General features: G+C 43.0%; 1 protein-coding gene across 12 annotated transcripts in view; it reads right to left on the bottom strand.

The window, feature by feature from the left end:
* Positions 1-15,900, bottom strand: part of Mapkap1 (MAPK associated protein 1) — a 216,558-nt gene that overhangs the window by 75,514 nt on the left and 125,144 nt on the right. For all 12 annotated transcript variants that reach the window (XM_075985951.1, XM_075985953.1, XM_075985950.1 and 9 more), the window contains one exon: positions 15,577-15,686. In XM_075985951.1, coding sequence (XP_075842066.1) covers positions 15,577-15,686 — 110 coding nt within the window. The remainder of the gene's footprint in view (positions 1-15,576; positions 15,687-15,900) is intronic.

The raw sequence follows: 15,900 nt of genomic DNA, 5'->3' as shown, positions 1-15,900 counted from the left end.
AAAAAGTGATCCTCAAGATCAGATAGTGTCTACCAATGTCCACACAGAAGAGGAGTGTATAGGCTGTGTCCCCCGCCCCCTCTCACACCTCTGGAAAGCAAATCTGCTGTGCACTTCTTCTGTGCATAGTATGTGTACAATGATCCTTCTGTTGCACCACGTGTCTGGCTGTGGCATGCTCCTCTGGCTACTGGTGATGCCTGAGACACTATATATATATAGTGTTATGGGAGCCTGGTGGCACATTTAGTGAAGTGTATAGCCTTTTGATTAAAAAATACTGAAGTGTCCATTTAATGGTTCAACTCTCTGAGAAAGTTTAGTCTCACACAATGAAAATGTAAATGAATTGCTCCTTAAGTAGGATGGGGGCCTGAGCCAGCAACCAATGAAAAGGCTGCAGGTCATGAGGCAGCTTGCTTATTTATCTATCTATCTATCTATTTATTTATTTTTCTGAGACAGGGTTTCTCTGTAGTTTTGGGGCTTGTACTGGAACTGTTCTTGCAGACCACACTGGCCTTGAACTCACCAGTGATTCACCAGTCTCTGCCTTCTGAGTGCTGGGATTAAAGGTGTGCGCTACCATTGCCCGGCTACAAGCCAATTTTTTAGCTGATTTTAAAAATGCATCAGCCACCACCTCTGGGCCAGGAATGGTTCTGGCAAACCAAAAGGAAAAGATTATTGTCCAGAAAAAGCTTTTATTTCACACAATTAATTCAACATCCCTCTCACAAAAAGAGCCAATCATATTTGTCTTTTGCAAGGTAATCATCACCATTTGGCAAAATCAGCATATTACTGGTGTCAGTCCCAGGTCCTCTGCTGCAAGGCCAAGATGCTGAGTGCATGTTCTCAGCAGCTGCAAGGCTGAGGCAAGGCCTGCCTACTTTTCTAGCTACTGCTGATCCAGGTGGAGTCACTTACTGTTTAGGAGACTGCCCTGCCCATTGCTGGTGGACAAGGCAGGAGGCTCCTGAAAGCAAGAAGAAAGACTAAGGGCATGTATCATCCTGGAGACCAGTTTCCGTCAGTAGAGGAACTCAGAAACCTGGGGACAAAAGGCAGTCCCTTCTGTTGGAGCACAGAAAGATACATGCAGCCACAAGCAAACCCTGCTGTCCATACATGTTGTTGCTTCACCTTTTACTCCCACCTCCCCATCAGAATATGAGCTAAGAACAGGTTACCTGGCTCAGCAGAGGCTGCCAGAATACTTACTGAGTGCTAAGTATGCTTCTGACATCCACTGCTTGGGAAATCTATATGATCCTTTGGCTTGTTTGTTTTACTTAAGTTGTGCTTCATCTTAATTCACATTGTTCCACTATTAAACACAGTATGGGGAGAAACCTAGCAAACTTAAGTTTTGCTATGATCTGGCCAAGGCTACCTAGCATCTCCCACCTTGCTTGAGCTTTAATAACACCTTACTGGCTTCCTGTGTGGAAAATTGGTTTTATAACACAGTGGCATCCATACACTTCCCTGCCTGCATCCTATGATCTAGGGAGCCATAGATGTAGGTATGGATACTCGCCTACCTGTGCCAGCCTGATGCAGCTGGCCTATTTTAAGCTATCTCTGTCGCTAGACGTTATCACAATAAAACAGAAAAAGAAATATCCTCACTGACTAGCTAATCTTCCTCCTCTTTTTTGGGTTTCTGAGTATCTCAGAGAGCCCAGGCTGGCCCTGAATTCCTGATCCTCTTGCTCTCAACTGTTGGGGTTTGAGCTGCTTCTTTTCACAATGTGTCCACAATGATTACAAAGAGAGCAAAAAAACAAAAACAAACAAAACAACAACAACAAAAAATAACAACAACAACAACAACAACAAAAACCCCTATTCTATCTGCAACTGACAGGAAAGGAAGAATATGCTGTTGCAGTGCAGCTACTGAAAGCTGCCTTCTACACTACTTCTGGAGGAAAGTGGCTCTTATGTGAGGCCTCTGCAACTGTGGGTCAGGACTGGTCTTGGAGAAGTCTGTGAGGCAGGCTAACTCTGTAAAGGAGTGGCTTTATGCAAAGTAGCTAAACTCAATCTTGGCAGAGGAAGAATTCTTCTAGCTGCCCACAGGAATAACAGAAGGCTGGCATGCCTAGAGAAAGGGTCTTCTGCTTGTGCTGGGGAAGACCACACTCTTTGAGCCTCTCTGCATGTCCTCTCTCTGTGTCAGGACATGAGAAGTAGCAGTCACTCCTGGAAGGTGCTAAACCACCAAGGAAGTGTGCAAAAGCCATTTGTAAATAAGTTCCAGGGCGGGCTTTACCTCTAGGCTCTCTGGAAAAGGGTTGCTGACATAGTTGTAGAGGAAAGGAGCCTTGGGATTACAAATCCTCCTCTATAGTGGCACCCTTGTTAGGGAAAGCCAGCTGTTTCAAGAAAAGGTGATTCGGGCAACCTCAAGTTCAAGCACAATACAAAAGCTCATTCTGTAATGTTTTCTATAGGCTTAACATAATCGAAAACAGAAGTTATAGGCAAAAGTCATGCCACATGAGTGGAAAGGAAGTAAAGCAACCCCCAGAGAAATCCAGGTCTAAGGTTGCACCCGACATGAGGGTGACAGAGATGATAGCAGGTGACTCTCACTGACTGAGCACTTTCTATGAACTAAGTCTTTTATAAGGGCCCAGCACGCCTACAGCCTCCTTTTCAGAGAGTACAGTTGAGACTGGAAGGGTGTGATGACTCGCCTCATTTCACAGCTTACATGCTACTGAGGACTTAGGATGATTCAGTGCCAAAGTCTAGGCTTTTCCTACAGAATCACGTTGCCATTCTAGAATGCAGTAGAGTGGTCTTTCTAGAGGAGAGGTATGCACTTCTCTCCACTGAGTTGTGGGTCCTGAAACTAACCCAACAGGAAGAAACACCATGGAGTAATCAGCAGGACAACTTGGGAAGACATGAGTGTAAGTTCCAAGTTCTTCATTACCATGGTGTGACCACAGCAGGTTCTATAGCCTCTCTGAACTTTAGTCATCTCATATATAAAATGAAAATAACAACCAATAAAATGTTATTTTAGGTGCTAAAAGGTAAGCTTGAAAAGTGCTGACCTAAGTGGTAATAATTATTTCTGAATTGTAACTTTACATGTAAACTTAAAACCTCAGGCCAATGGCAGGAAACTATAACCTCAGATGTTATTTAACATATTATGTACAGAAAAAATAAAATATCCCACACTACTAAGTGTTTTTCTCTGCTGCTCTCTACCTTACTGGCTTGAAAAAAGTATCACTTGAAAGAAACTCACTGTTCTGTCTAGGTTGGCAAAGCAGCAAGCTCTTGTAACTTGCCTGTCTCTGCCTCCTAGTGCTGGAGTTGCAGGCATGTGCAGCCACACCTAGCTTCTTACATGGGGGGCTGAGATTTGAACTCAGCTCCTTGTGCTTGTAGGAACAGTGTTTTTACCCACTGAGTCATTTCTCCAGCTCCCCACCCTCCATTTTTTCATTAACTTTATGTAGCCCTGAAAAGCTGAAACTTGTACACACAAAAACATCCGTGTACTCACTACTACAATTGTTAACTAACGTTTGGTTACATGTGCTCTAGCAAGTATCTACTTCCACATCAATCTTTTGAAATGTATTCTGAAGCAAGGGACAGACCAGTATATTTAGAACACTTGGCAGCAAAATAATTAACTACAATTTCATGTATACAACCGCCTTTTTACTTTTACGCAAAATTTGCACACAGTGATACACACAAACTTTACAAGTAACGTTGGCCAAGATCAAAAACATTGATGACAACTTATGCTGGAGAGGCTGTGGGGATAAAGGGAACACTTCTGCATTGCTGGTGGGAATGCAAGCTGGAATAACCCCCTTGGATGTCAGTGTGTCGATTTCACAAAAAATTAGGCAACAACCTTCCTCAAGACCCAGTAATACCACTTTTGGGTGTATTTCCAAAGGATGCTCAATCATGCCACAAGGACATGTGCTCAACTATGTTCACAGCAGCATTGTTTGTCATAGCCAGAACCTAAATGCTCCTCGCCCAAAGAATGGATAAAGAAAATGTGGTACATTTACACAATGGAGTAGTACACAGCACAAGAAATAACAACAGCTTGAATTTTGCAGGAAAATGGATGGAGCTAGAAAACATCATTTTGAGTGAGGTAATCCAGACACAGAAAGACAATTATCACATGTACTCACTCATAGGTGGTTTTTAAATATAAAGCAAAGAAAGCCAGCCTACAAACCACAATCCCAGAGAATGTAGACATCAATGAGGACACTATGAGACTATTATAGATCTAATCTACATGGGAAGTAGAAAGTAGAAAAAGACAAGATTTCCTGAGTAAACTGGGAGCATGGGGACCTTGGGGAAGGGTTGAAGTGGGGAGGAGAGAGGCAGGGAGGGGAGCAGAGAAAAATGTAGAGCTCTATAAATATCAATAAAAAAATAAATAAAAAAGAATCTAATTTCACTTATGGTAACCATCATCAATGCTCACGAATAGTACAAGCTTGTGCGTACATATACATATACATGCACAGGAACACACACATACCCCCCATTGCAGTTTCTGCAACCATAAAAACAAAAAAGGATAAAGCCCAGGTCACAAGGTCTATTGTAAAGGTTAAACATAAAAATGCTGGGAATACTGTTAAGTTTCCAGTGGACATCAAAGAAATCATTTTTGTACTTCCTCTCTACTCGCTTCTTTCCCCCTAATTTAAAGATGCTGCTTTGAAAACGAAAACGGTAATGAGAAAAAAATGTTAAATGAGAGATGTGGGAAAAGGCACCTCTCCGCATAGGCAGTTCTTTCCCAATTTATCCACTCTGACTTCAGCTAATTAAACATCCGTCTCAATGGCCTCCTCAGCAAATTAGTCATCCCCACTTTGTGACACTGATTGTTGGTTGCAGCCTCTCCCCACTTGCTACCATTCCCAGAAACTTCTAGGAGTTTTCTCACCAGGCACATGGCAAAGAATGATGCAGGGTCCCCATTAGCCCCCTACAGTTGCCCTTGGTGCCAGTGCTGTTTATAATGCTGCCAGCCGTGTCCTTAGACATGCCTTCCCAAAAGAAACCTGCTCAGGGATAACAACTTTGTCTACATTTCTGAATTTCAGAGTATGATGCACTTTCCAAGTGCTAGTACATATACCAGACTTAAAGGAGTATTTAATAAACATTTCATTGAAAACCTGTGTTTTATGATAGTTTTGAGGATAAAGGAAGGAAGTAATACAAGGTCTCAAATGAGCTGAACTGAAATCTGGTAAATTACCAGACAGATCCTCTGAACACTGAAGCTTTGTGAATGGATCAGCAGCCAGTAGGAAACAAGTAAAGTTGCCTGGCCTGGATGAGTGCCCTCTGTACACCACTGTGTGTACACACACTCTTTTCCCACCTGTCTAGGCAGAGATGGAAGGCAGGTGGGAAAACCATATATGAAGTACAGAATACATTTTACAGTTATTAAAGTCAGACCTCTCTCAATCCCTTTCGTTAAAGAACTGATTGTCCATCTTAAGTGGTAGCATTTCTTAGGAAGACAAACGGCCAAGAAGCACATTTGAAAATACTCAGCCACACTGAAGACTCAGACATACAAAGTAAAATGAGATACTAACTGCTATCTATCAGTTTGGAAAAGATGAAAGGTTGATAAAAGTCAATGTTGGTAAACGGTGGGGGGCAAGTACTTAATGTACATACTCCAGAGTGACGGGACAGTGAAATAGCTGCTTGAAAGACTATCTCTCTGTCTCTCTTCATGTGCATGTGCGTGCGTGCGTGCGTGTGTGGTGTGTGTGTGTGTGTGTGTGTGTGTGTGTGTGTGTGTGAGAGAGAGAGAGAGAGAGAGAGAGAGAGAGAGAGAGAGAGAGATTGAATGTGTGTGAGAAAGTTTAAGTGTGCTTGTTGGAGAGTGCATTTGTGTGTATGTGTGTGTGTGAGAGATTGAATGTGATGTGTGAGAGAGACAGAGAGAGAGATTGAATGTGTGTGTGTGTGTGTGTGTGTGTGTGTGAGAGAGAGAGAGAGAGAGAGAGAGAGAGAGAGAGAGAGAGAGAGAGACCGACCAGTAGTCTGGAGAGAGCGAGCAAGCGAGAGACTGAATGTGTGTGTGTGAGTGTGAGAGAGGCAGAGACAGAGAAAGAGAGATTGAATGTGTGTGTGTGAGAGAGAAAGAGATGGAGGCCAGTGGTCTGGAGAGAGAGATTGAATGTGTGTATATGTGTGTGTGAGAGAGAAATAGATAGATAGATAGATAGACCATAGATAGATAGATAGATAGATAGATAGATAGATAGATAGATAGATAGATAGATAGGGAGGCCAGTGGTCTCTCTCTCTCTGTGTATATATGTATACACACACACACATATATGTATATATGTATGGGGGAGGGCAGTGGTCTGTATCAGGTATCTTCCCCAGTGTCCTCATCTTTTGCGGATGTCCCATTGAAGCCAGCCAGGAGAGCTCCAGGGATTGTTGTCTCCATCTTCTAGTGCTGGAGTTACAGAAGTATGCAACCATGTCCTATTTTCATGTGGGTGCTGGAGATCTGAACTCAGGTCCTCTTGAGTGTGTGGCAGGCACTTTACCCACTGAGCAGCCTCTCCAGCCCTCAATCTTTTCAGTAAGCAAACCACTCACAAGCAATCCCATAGATAAAGTTTAGCAAAACATACAATAAACAGTCACAGAAGACTATTCACTGCATGTTTTGTATACTGAAAAGTCAGAAATAATCTAAATAATTTAATTGTTAGGTTAAACACACTTTACTAGAAAAACAAAACTGCATGGTCATTCTCAAACAGAATAATACTTGGCGTGTGTGAATGGAAAAACAAACGTAAGATCATAGACATGTTTGATATCACACACACATGTACGATGGACTGGCTTGACAGACGGAAGTGTCATATAGATCCTATCTCAAAGAACCCAATACATAAATAATTAGTTAAAAAACTAGACAAAACAAGGGCTAACAAGATGGCTTAGTGGGTAAAGGTGCTTCCTGTCAAGCCTAAAAACCGAGTGCAGTGCCTGGGACCCACCTGAAGGTGGAAGGAGAACTAATTTCCAAAAGTTGTCTTCTGACCTCCACATATGCACTGTAGCATGCACACGTGTGCATACAGACACATACAAAATAAATTTAAAGTTAATGTTTTACAAAGTAAAACAATCAAACAAAATAAAACAGAGAGTATATGTGCCCATGAAACAGTCTGTGTATGTATCTGTATGTGAACTGACACACTTTCTGCTGGACACGCCTTCAAATGTCCTCCACAGTATTTAACTGACAAGGCCATCTTACACCTCTGTCTTCTGAGATCAGCTCCTGGGGGCCTGGTTGCAGCTTTATACTGCTCCAAAGCTCCCAACGCATTCCAGCTCCAGAAAGAGGACGAGTTCTGACTGATGTTCTCCCTTCCGTCCCTGAGCACAATGCCTTCCACACCTGCATCCAGAGCTCCAACATCAGCTGTCCTACTTCCTCAGGAGCCTCTGCAATGACGCCTTTCCTTTGAGCTCTGTGCTCTCTAATCTACCTGGTGCAATACAGTATTTAAAGAGGAATCCTGGTTGGACTGTTTTTCAGTGGTCCCATCTGCCATCCGAATTAAGATCAAATTTAACATGCTTTACAAACATGACCTAGCCCCAAGTGAGCACTTTGACTCCTCAGACTCCTACTCAGCTCCCCAAGAGTGTGAAGAACATCAGCCTAACTGTTCAGTCCCATACCTCTTCATGGTCCTCTAGCCTCTGCCAGAAAGCGTGCTCAGACAATTATCTCCAGTGCCCTAAGACTGGACCAGGTCTCCCTCCCCTCACACACTCTGATTCTCTACTTACCTTCTGTATATCTTAAGTTCATGGTGTTAGAGCTGCCTGTTTATCTGCCTGCCTCCCGAGCAGATTAGCAGGCTTCTTGGGTGTCAGAAAATCACTAGGGTTTACACTCACCTGGTACATCATCAATCCTAATAAATGACCTCACTTCCTTCACCTGCATTTACCACCAGAGCTGGCTTAGCCAGATCTGGCACCTGCCTAGGTTCTATAGCCTCTTTCTTGAGGGGTCTATGTTCTCTGACTGCATCTTTTCTGCTTGAGATACTCTCATTTAGCCACACAGCATCTTTAAATAGATGCCAAAGAAATCACTACAGAGCATTTCTGCTTGGACCCCCTGCCCCACCCAGTAGTTTTTAGCATTGTAGTTCTTTATCTGCGATGCTTCTGCTATGGGATTTGCCATATCTTAGTGTCTCTTTTCCTGTGATTTTCCAGTTATGACACTGGCACTAATGAAGCATTTTATGACTTCTGTAAACCAAGTGAGTGGATCTTAGAGCCACACAGGACTTAAGTACAGTGTGTGGATGAGTCTTTACTCACCCTCTTCATGTCAGAGCGGAAGTGAGTGAGGCTGAGAGACTAAGCTGGCATCTCACAAATGCACCATGGTTTTTTTCATTACAAGCAGATACTTTGATCTTCTAAGCATTTCTAAAATCAGGCAGCAGCTTACCACCAAAATGCACACTTAGTGCAGTAATATTTCCTGAGAGCTAATATTAAATCCCCACTGGAGCCAGGGAAGTGCCCTTTGCCTCACAGCTGTGTGCCTCGGTACCACCACAGTATGTGTCTTCTCTCTTCCTTTCAGTTTGCCTTTTCATTAATCTAATCCATGCTGTGACTGCCTTGGATGAAGGGAATGAATAGACTTTGTAATGGAAAAGGAACTTCTGAAAGATTAGCGACTAGCAGAAAGAGTAAGTGCTGGTCAAATGCAGTTTTGGCGAATGATATATTTCAAGTTGCTCTGATGTGGCAGTTGTGAGAGCTCATAACACCCTTCTAAAATAATTGGGTCTCTAAAGTGGTTCCAAAAGATTTTTGCTTGACATAAATTCTCTAAATTTCCAGGCTTTCTGGATAAAATAGTTGACTGCAATGCCATCTTTAATGTGCTCTGCTCTATACTGGAGAAGATCCATCAGGAGCCTCAGAGCACTCCAGACAGAGGGAGGCTCAGGTGAGATGAAACAACAAGATAAAGAGGCAGAGAGAGGTGTCGAGGAGGAACATTTAACTAGGAGCTTCTTGCCTGGGGCACTTCTGAGTTACACATTTAAACACCTAGCAATCCTAATTTACTCCAGCATTTTCCCCAGGGTCACTAGACTGAGTGCTGAATCTTTATTTCTTACTCAGCTCCCATGCATGAATGGCACTAGCATTACTTACTTTTTCATAAGGAGGAACAGCTGTCTGCAGAAATTACTGCAGAAATTTTGCAAAAACAAACACCACCATTTAGATGTCCTATGTGCCCTTTCCTCTCAGGAATATCTGCTCCAGCACAAGGTGCCTCCATGTAAGTCCCCTGTCTACAAGCTTAATTTCCACAGAAGAAAGGACACTGGGTCTCTGATCTATGGTTCCATGTAAAGTAGGGTTCTGCTCAACCTTAATGCCAAGACACATGAGTGTTACAAGTTCATCACGGAGCATCTCAGGCTCAAGACTTTAAAAACTTGACTCCATTACATATACGTGCCCCGCCTCTTATGGTACTGGAGATGGTATGCACGGCCTCATATATTCCAGGCAAGTTATTCTACCACTGAGCCACACCCCCAGGCCCTGGATTTTTCCTTTCTAATAGGGCATTTCAGGCCAGGTGTATGTTGCTTTAAGAAAGCCAGACATAAAACATTAGAACTGACACCAATACAGACAAACTGTGCAATTACAAAAAGAATTCCTGGCTTTATGTTGAGATTCACCACAGGGTTCCTCTAAATGCTGCTCTTCCCTAGTGCATTTAGATCTCACAATCAATGAACATTTCTGTTTACAGAATTTTAAATTTGTTCTCCCATTAGGGTTCTAATAAGCAACATGGTACAAATAAAAAGAGTATGGGCTTTGAGGTCAAAGAAGCCTGGGCTCTAATTTAGGTTCACCATTCACTTGTGGAAATCTGTGTAACTAGCTTTTCCCAGAGCAGAGGAAAGCCAGTGAGGCCTGGAAGCTTCCAAGTACACACAGTCAGTACAGCTCCTGATTCCATAGAGTGCCATGTTTCTCCTCTCTTTGTTTCTGAAGGCGTCTGTATGCATGCACAGCACCATCTTCCTCTGTGCTCATCAGCTTAAGTGAGGATCTCTGTAAGAGCACAAAGGCGCACAGTGCAACAGCTCTCAGCTCCCTGTCCGCCCAACAGATCCTGTTTCTACAAAGACCAACTCCTTCCTGACACAAATGCCCCTCAGACACCCAGTAAATACCATATTCATTTATACTGAACTTTCTTGGCCTGCCTGAAATGAAAGTGAGGCCTCCTGTGGCTGAAGACCCAGGTTCTGATGCTGCCCTCTCCCTTGTTGAGGACGCTGCCTGACCTGTGCCCACCTGTGTCGTCTACTCTGTGCTTCCTTCCCTACTGATTCCCAATCCTTTCCTGTCTTTGGGCTCTCAGTCTCCGTGTGGTCCTTCCTCTCTTTTGGGTCCCCAGTATATTTTACAGACTCTAAGTCTGAGTTTATTCTGAATGCAGGTGGTTGTCCTCGAAGGGTACGGAGCAGCTATGATCAGATTCAAATTTACAAGGTCTCTGTGGTAGCTGTGTAGACCACAGGCTGGAAGGGCTACGAACAGTGGCAGGAAAGCCAACCCACCAGGTGGCTTCAGTGCAGTGACCAGGACAGATCAGGATGTGCTTTAGAAGTAAAGCTCACCTGTCTTGCTAATGGTCACAGCACAGAGAGCTGGCATGGGAAAATCCAAGGTCCATGACTGGGCGTGGCTCTGTGACTTAGGCAGATGATGGCACTGTTGACTGTGTGAGCACATGTGGTATGACTCTTCGGGGTCAATTCTACTACGACTTCAGTTAAGTCAGTTAAATAGCACAGTGAACTGGATGTTCTTTTTAGAGTGAAACAGGGCAAGCAACTCCTCTGCTTGCAGTGCCCTCCCAACTCAAGCACCCACAGTGTACAAGTACTCTGTTCACATGTCCATTTCTTAGGGAAGGGCAAGTCCCTGAGCACCCTCCCTGGGTGATGCAATGAACTCCTCTGCCCGTGTTCTTTTAACTCTCTACCTGTTATGTCTCCTTCCCCTCTAGAGTTTAAGGTTATCCTTGGCAAGTGTCTCGTTGCACCACTGTCTCCTTGAACTCAGGCCACGTCTAACAAATAGAGGAGCGTGATGAATAGATGCATTCACAATACCAGTGCACTCTGGGTCAACATTCAGGTTGTACATGAATTCTTAATGGAGAACCAAAGAACCCAATAAAAAATCATCTGTCTGTCACACAGAATCCCCTGTACCATCTGTGGCTGCTTTTTACCTCTACCACCACTCTCCCCTCCCAGTGCACTTCAGGGAATACTGCTTCAGAGCAGTAAGTGAAGCACAGTCCACTAGCAGGTGAGTCCGTCTCTGTGACTCTCAAAAAAGAGGCTGAAGGAGCTCCGTGGCAAAGCTAACACTTCTCTAGGCGAAATTTCTGAGACAAGCATTAATGAACATCAAAAGGCAATTACTACTGTAAAACCTAAAAACAAACTAATCAAGTATGTCTACACTTCAAAAGTCAGAACAGGTTGTTGAGGAAGTTATCGTGCTTTCTGTCCCTTTTAGCAGATAACAGAAAAGTGACTCCTCTTCAAAATGAGACCACACCAAGAATCAGAGCCACACAGATCTCTAACTGCGGAGCAAATCCTACTTCACGTCAGCCTCTCCTAGACTGTGTCTGTGTGAATCTGGAACTGAGATGCTTCCGTTTCTCAGCAGCGTCTCTGCCACACCAACATGCTTCAGGAGAATGGTGACAGCTGGTGGACTAAAGCATTAAAGCACAGCAACGCACAAAATACCAGGAAGCTCAAGGTCACAATAAGGGTGACCCCGACAAGGGGAGAAACTGACCATCTATGGCCTTCATCCTTTAAATGATAGACTAATGTATTATACTGGCTAAATCTATGGATCTGACAGTGATGTATTTTCTCTGTGTCAAAAATTCTACCACTGAACTGTTAAATCAGTAAACAAGTTTTGTTGAATTATTCTAGCACTGGATTATCTACTTATTATTTTTTAACAGCATACTTCTGCTGCTGCAAGGAAATCCCAAATGTCAAGAAGGTCAGTGATAAAATGAACAACTCTGAAAGAGACATTTGAAGATCAGCTTTAAGAATGTGCCTTATCAGAGACTGGACTCCTGTGAAAGGACCCCTCTGGTTAAGTACAGGGATAGCAACCAGACCCCTGCAGTGTTCATCAATAGTCATAACAAATCATTTTAAAGTCCCATACAAACAGAGATTGGCTGGGCTTTGTTTTGTTCTTTCTTTTTCTCAATACTGTTTTTCTTTAAAAAATACGAGAGTATTAGGTACTGCGACTGTCATTAAGTCCAAACTAGATTTAGTAATGGGATCATTCCAACTCCCCACTTGTTGCTGATATTAAATGAAGCTCTATGGTCAGACTAGAAAGCTGAGAGGAGCTAGGCGTGTGGGGAAAGTGCCAACCATTCCTCAAGTCTGTTCTCTGAAGGGCCTCATCAGACTCAGCACCATCTTTCACGTGCTGCTCAATTTCAAGCGTCTCTCCGTTGCTTCTAACTTGAGCTACACAACAGTGTTAAGAGACAAGTGTAGCTCCCCCCCCCCCCACACACACACCAAAGGCTGTCTGAGGAGAGGGCTCAGCACACCAGTCCTATCAGCCTTCAGGGCACACTCCCATGGTCTCTATGTACTTCCCTCTATGTTAAGAGGTTTTTCTTCTTTTCCTTAGTCACCACCAAAAACCTCCTCACTCCCCAGTACAGAGTGACTGTAACATACCTGAAACCACAACATCAATATCACCTCTTCTGTGCTAACCCTAAATAAATGGTTGCCAACTTGGTGTGACCCTTCTACTTGTGAGAACATACTCTTAAAGCAATTAAAAAGGTTTATTTTAAAATGTTTTTGACTTAAGAAATGGACAGGAATTTATGTAAATATATAAATCTCAATCAACTTCAGTAGCATGAATAGGAATAAATAATACAGATCACTGTGATTTGAATGCCAAATCTCAAGCCTTTATCAAGGATATGGCAAAGACTGATGAAAATGGCAGGGGTGCGTATACAAAAGTGAGCACAAGGAAGAACACGTGTGTGTGCGTGTTTGTATGCACGTACAATGGGATGTTGGGAACAGACATAGATAAACAAGTATAAGACTGGAAAGTGTCAGCTGGAGACAGAAGAAAGGACACTGGCTTAGCTGTACTCCCTACGTTTACTGGGGCTTCACAGCCTTAAGAAAAAATCCACTGGCAGCACACTTTCTATTGAGAAGACTAAAATAAATTTCCACCCCTTCCTAGATAGCTCAAAATAATGCATTCTCAGAATATAAAGAGTTGTATTACAAAACTCACTATTATGTAAAAAATATAGAGAGCAAAGACCCCTGATTCTACAGAGTGAGTACTCATTAAATACCCTTGAGTATATGAAGCTATTTAAAAGCTATTAGATTGGCACCTGGAACCCCCAAAACATCTACTCTCCCCTGGGAAAGAGAGGCTGTGCCTCTTTAATCATCCCCTAAATGCAAAGAGGTTTGACCCCCATGCAATAGATAAAAGTCACCCAAAAAATGAACAAAAGAGGTGTTTGGAAAAAGCAGAACACCATTCATCCCAGCTAACGACTTGTTCATTATGAGTGATGATGGATAAAGACTTCTCACGCTGAGATGAAATCAAGATTTATATGCATTGTTTCCTCTCCCAACTTGTGGGAAGATCATCATCATTTAATTCTATCTCTGCGGCCAGTGATGGGCATCCAGAGAGCTGGTTATCAAACGGCGCAGTCAGCTGGCAAAAGCCGAAACGTGCAGTTGGCACATCTGGACGGAGCCGCCACAGCCGAGGGTGAACAATGACTCCTGGCAAGCATCCAAATTGCTTGCAGACGCTAGCAGGTCTCATCTACAACCGCCCCTACCAGCATCTCTCTCTCTCTCTCTTTTTTATGAGAATCAGATTTTCATTGCTCCATTCAATTGCTCTCCTTTGCCATTTTTTACAGCTCTTATCGTTCCCCTGGAATATGGCCTTGAGACAGCTCATCCGTGTCCTTCACTGTGTTATCTCTTCTAACTTTTATTAAAACTTCAGCTTTCATCTGAAGATAGCTAATTAAATCTGGAACAGATTATATGCCTCCCCTTAAAAAGAGAACACAACTATTTTCGTCAAGCTGTGAAATGCCCTTTTTCTTTCCAAAAGGTGAGCTCAAAGGTGTTTAAGAAGTCTCTTCACTTACAAAGCTAAGACACTTACTTGACTTGTCATATATGTGCTGACTGTAGTATAGCAGTCTGTTATAGATAAATCTTGAATTATTTTTGAGAATAACTGTTTCTTTTTTTCATAATATTTTTATCGATTACTTGAAAATTTCAGATCATGAGCCCTGAGCACACTTAACTTCCCAGTCCTCCCAGGTCTCAAGTGACCCCCTCCCCACAAAAAAAAAAAAAGGAGGTAAAAACACTAGTCCAACTTGTGCTGCCCATACACTTACTGGAGCATGGTCAAACTCCTGGTGGCCAGCCCCTTAAAGAAAACGGAGTCCTTCTCCACCCCCGCACCATATCGACTGTGGAGAGCCACACTTCAGCATGCGAAGCACAATTTTTAAGCATTCTCTTTGGTGGCTTTCTGTCTAGGCTGCTCCCTCTTTTGAGAGTGGGGTAGGGAGGAGGAACTGTTTCTTAATATTGATATTTGTGTTCTATATCCTTTATATATACATTTAATAGCACAAGTCTATTTTCTACACAAGAGTTGGTTAATGAGGAGGTAGAGATTAAGAGATTAACAGCTACATGGGTATATCAATTTATCTTTGTAAGATTGCCCTCATTTAGTAAAAATAAAGAGAATGTCCTCCTATCCCCCATATCCTGAATTCTAGTAACTGAAAATACTTTCATGTAAAATTGTGTGAAAACATGAAAACAGTGCAAGTTTCAGGCTTTGTTTTGATTCTGTGTGGTGCTGGGGACAGAAGCCAGGACTATGCACATGCTAGGCAAGCCACTCTGCCACTAAGCTATGTCTCTAACTCCTTAGTTTAGATTTTAAGACAGGCTTACATTAACTAATGGCAAACACAAATAGCTCTGTCTTAATTTACCACAAATTATTAATGATGGACTGCCCATAATTGATTTGAACATGCTCTTCTCACATATGCCATTGATCCAGTTCCTTCTAAGGCCCAAAGGAAGCTTTAAAAAGTCATTTTCCCCCTAAACTGTAGACCTGCTAATTAGCCTTCTAGAAAGGATAGCCAAAACAACATAGCCAGATAACCTACACTCCCTCCACACACACATACACATGCCTACACACATACACGCACGCACACAAGCACGCACGCACACACTCCTTTAACTAAGTTCTTAGCTTCTCTTGCCATGGTATAATTTAACCCACCTGAAATTCTCTGGGATCCTTTTCGTCGTTTCACTGCCTTTAGCAGGATCTCCTTCATGGTGACCTTTGTGTTGTCCACTTGGATCAGGGAGAAGCCATGAGCAGCATTTCTGCAGGAAAAGACAAGCACAAAAGAGCCATCACTACAGCTTTCACCTGGGACAGCGACAAAGTAACACCTTTAATCCTAGGACTTGGGAGGTACAGGCAGCCGGATCTCTGAGTTCGAGGCCTGTCTGGTCTACAGAAACAGTACAGGCAGGATACACAGAGAAACCTTGTCTTGGGAAAACCAAACCCAACCCAACCCAACCCAACCCAACC

Source organism: Microtus pennsylvanicus, chromosome 9 (assembly GCF_037038515.1).
Source record: "Microtus pennsylvanicus isolate mMicPen1 chromosome 9, mMicPen1.hap1, whole genome shotgun sequence".
Lineage (NCBI taxonomy): Eukaryota > Metazoa > Chordata > Mammalia > Rodentia > Cricetidae > Microtus > Microtus pennsylvanicus.
This window is presented reverse-complemented; position numbering and strand designations above follow the sequence as displayed.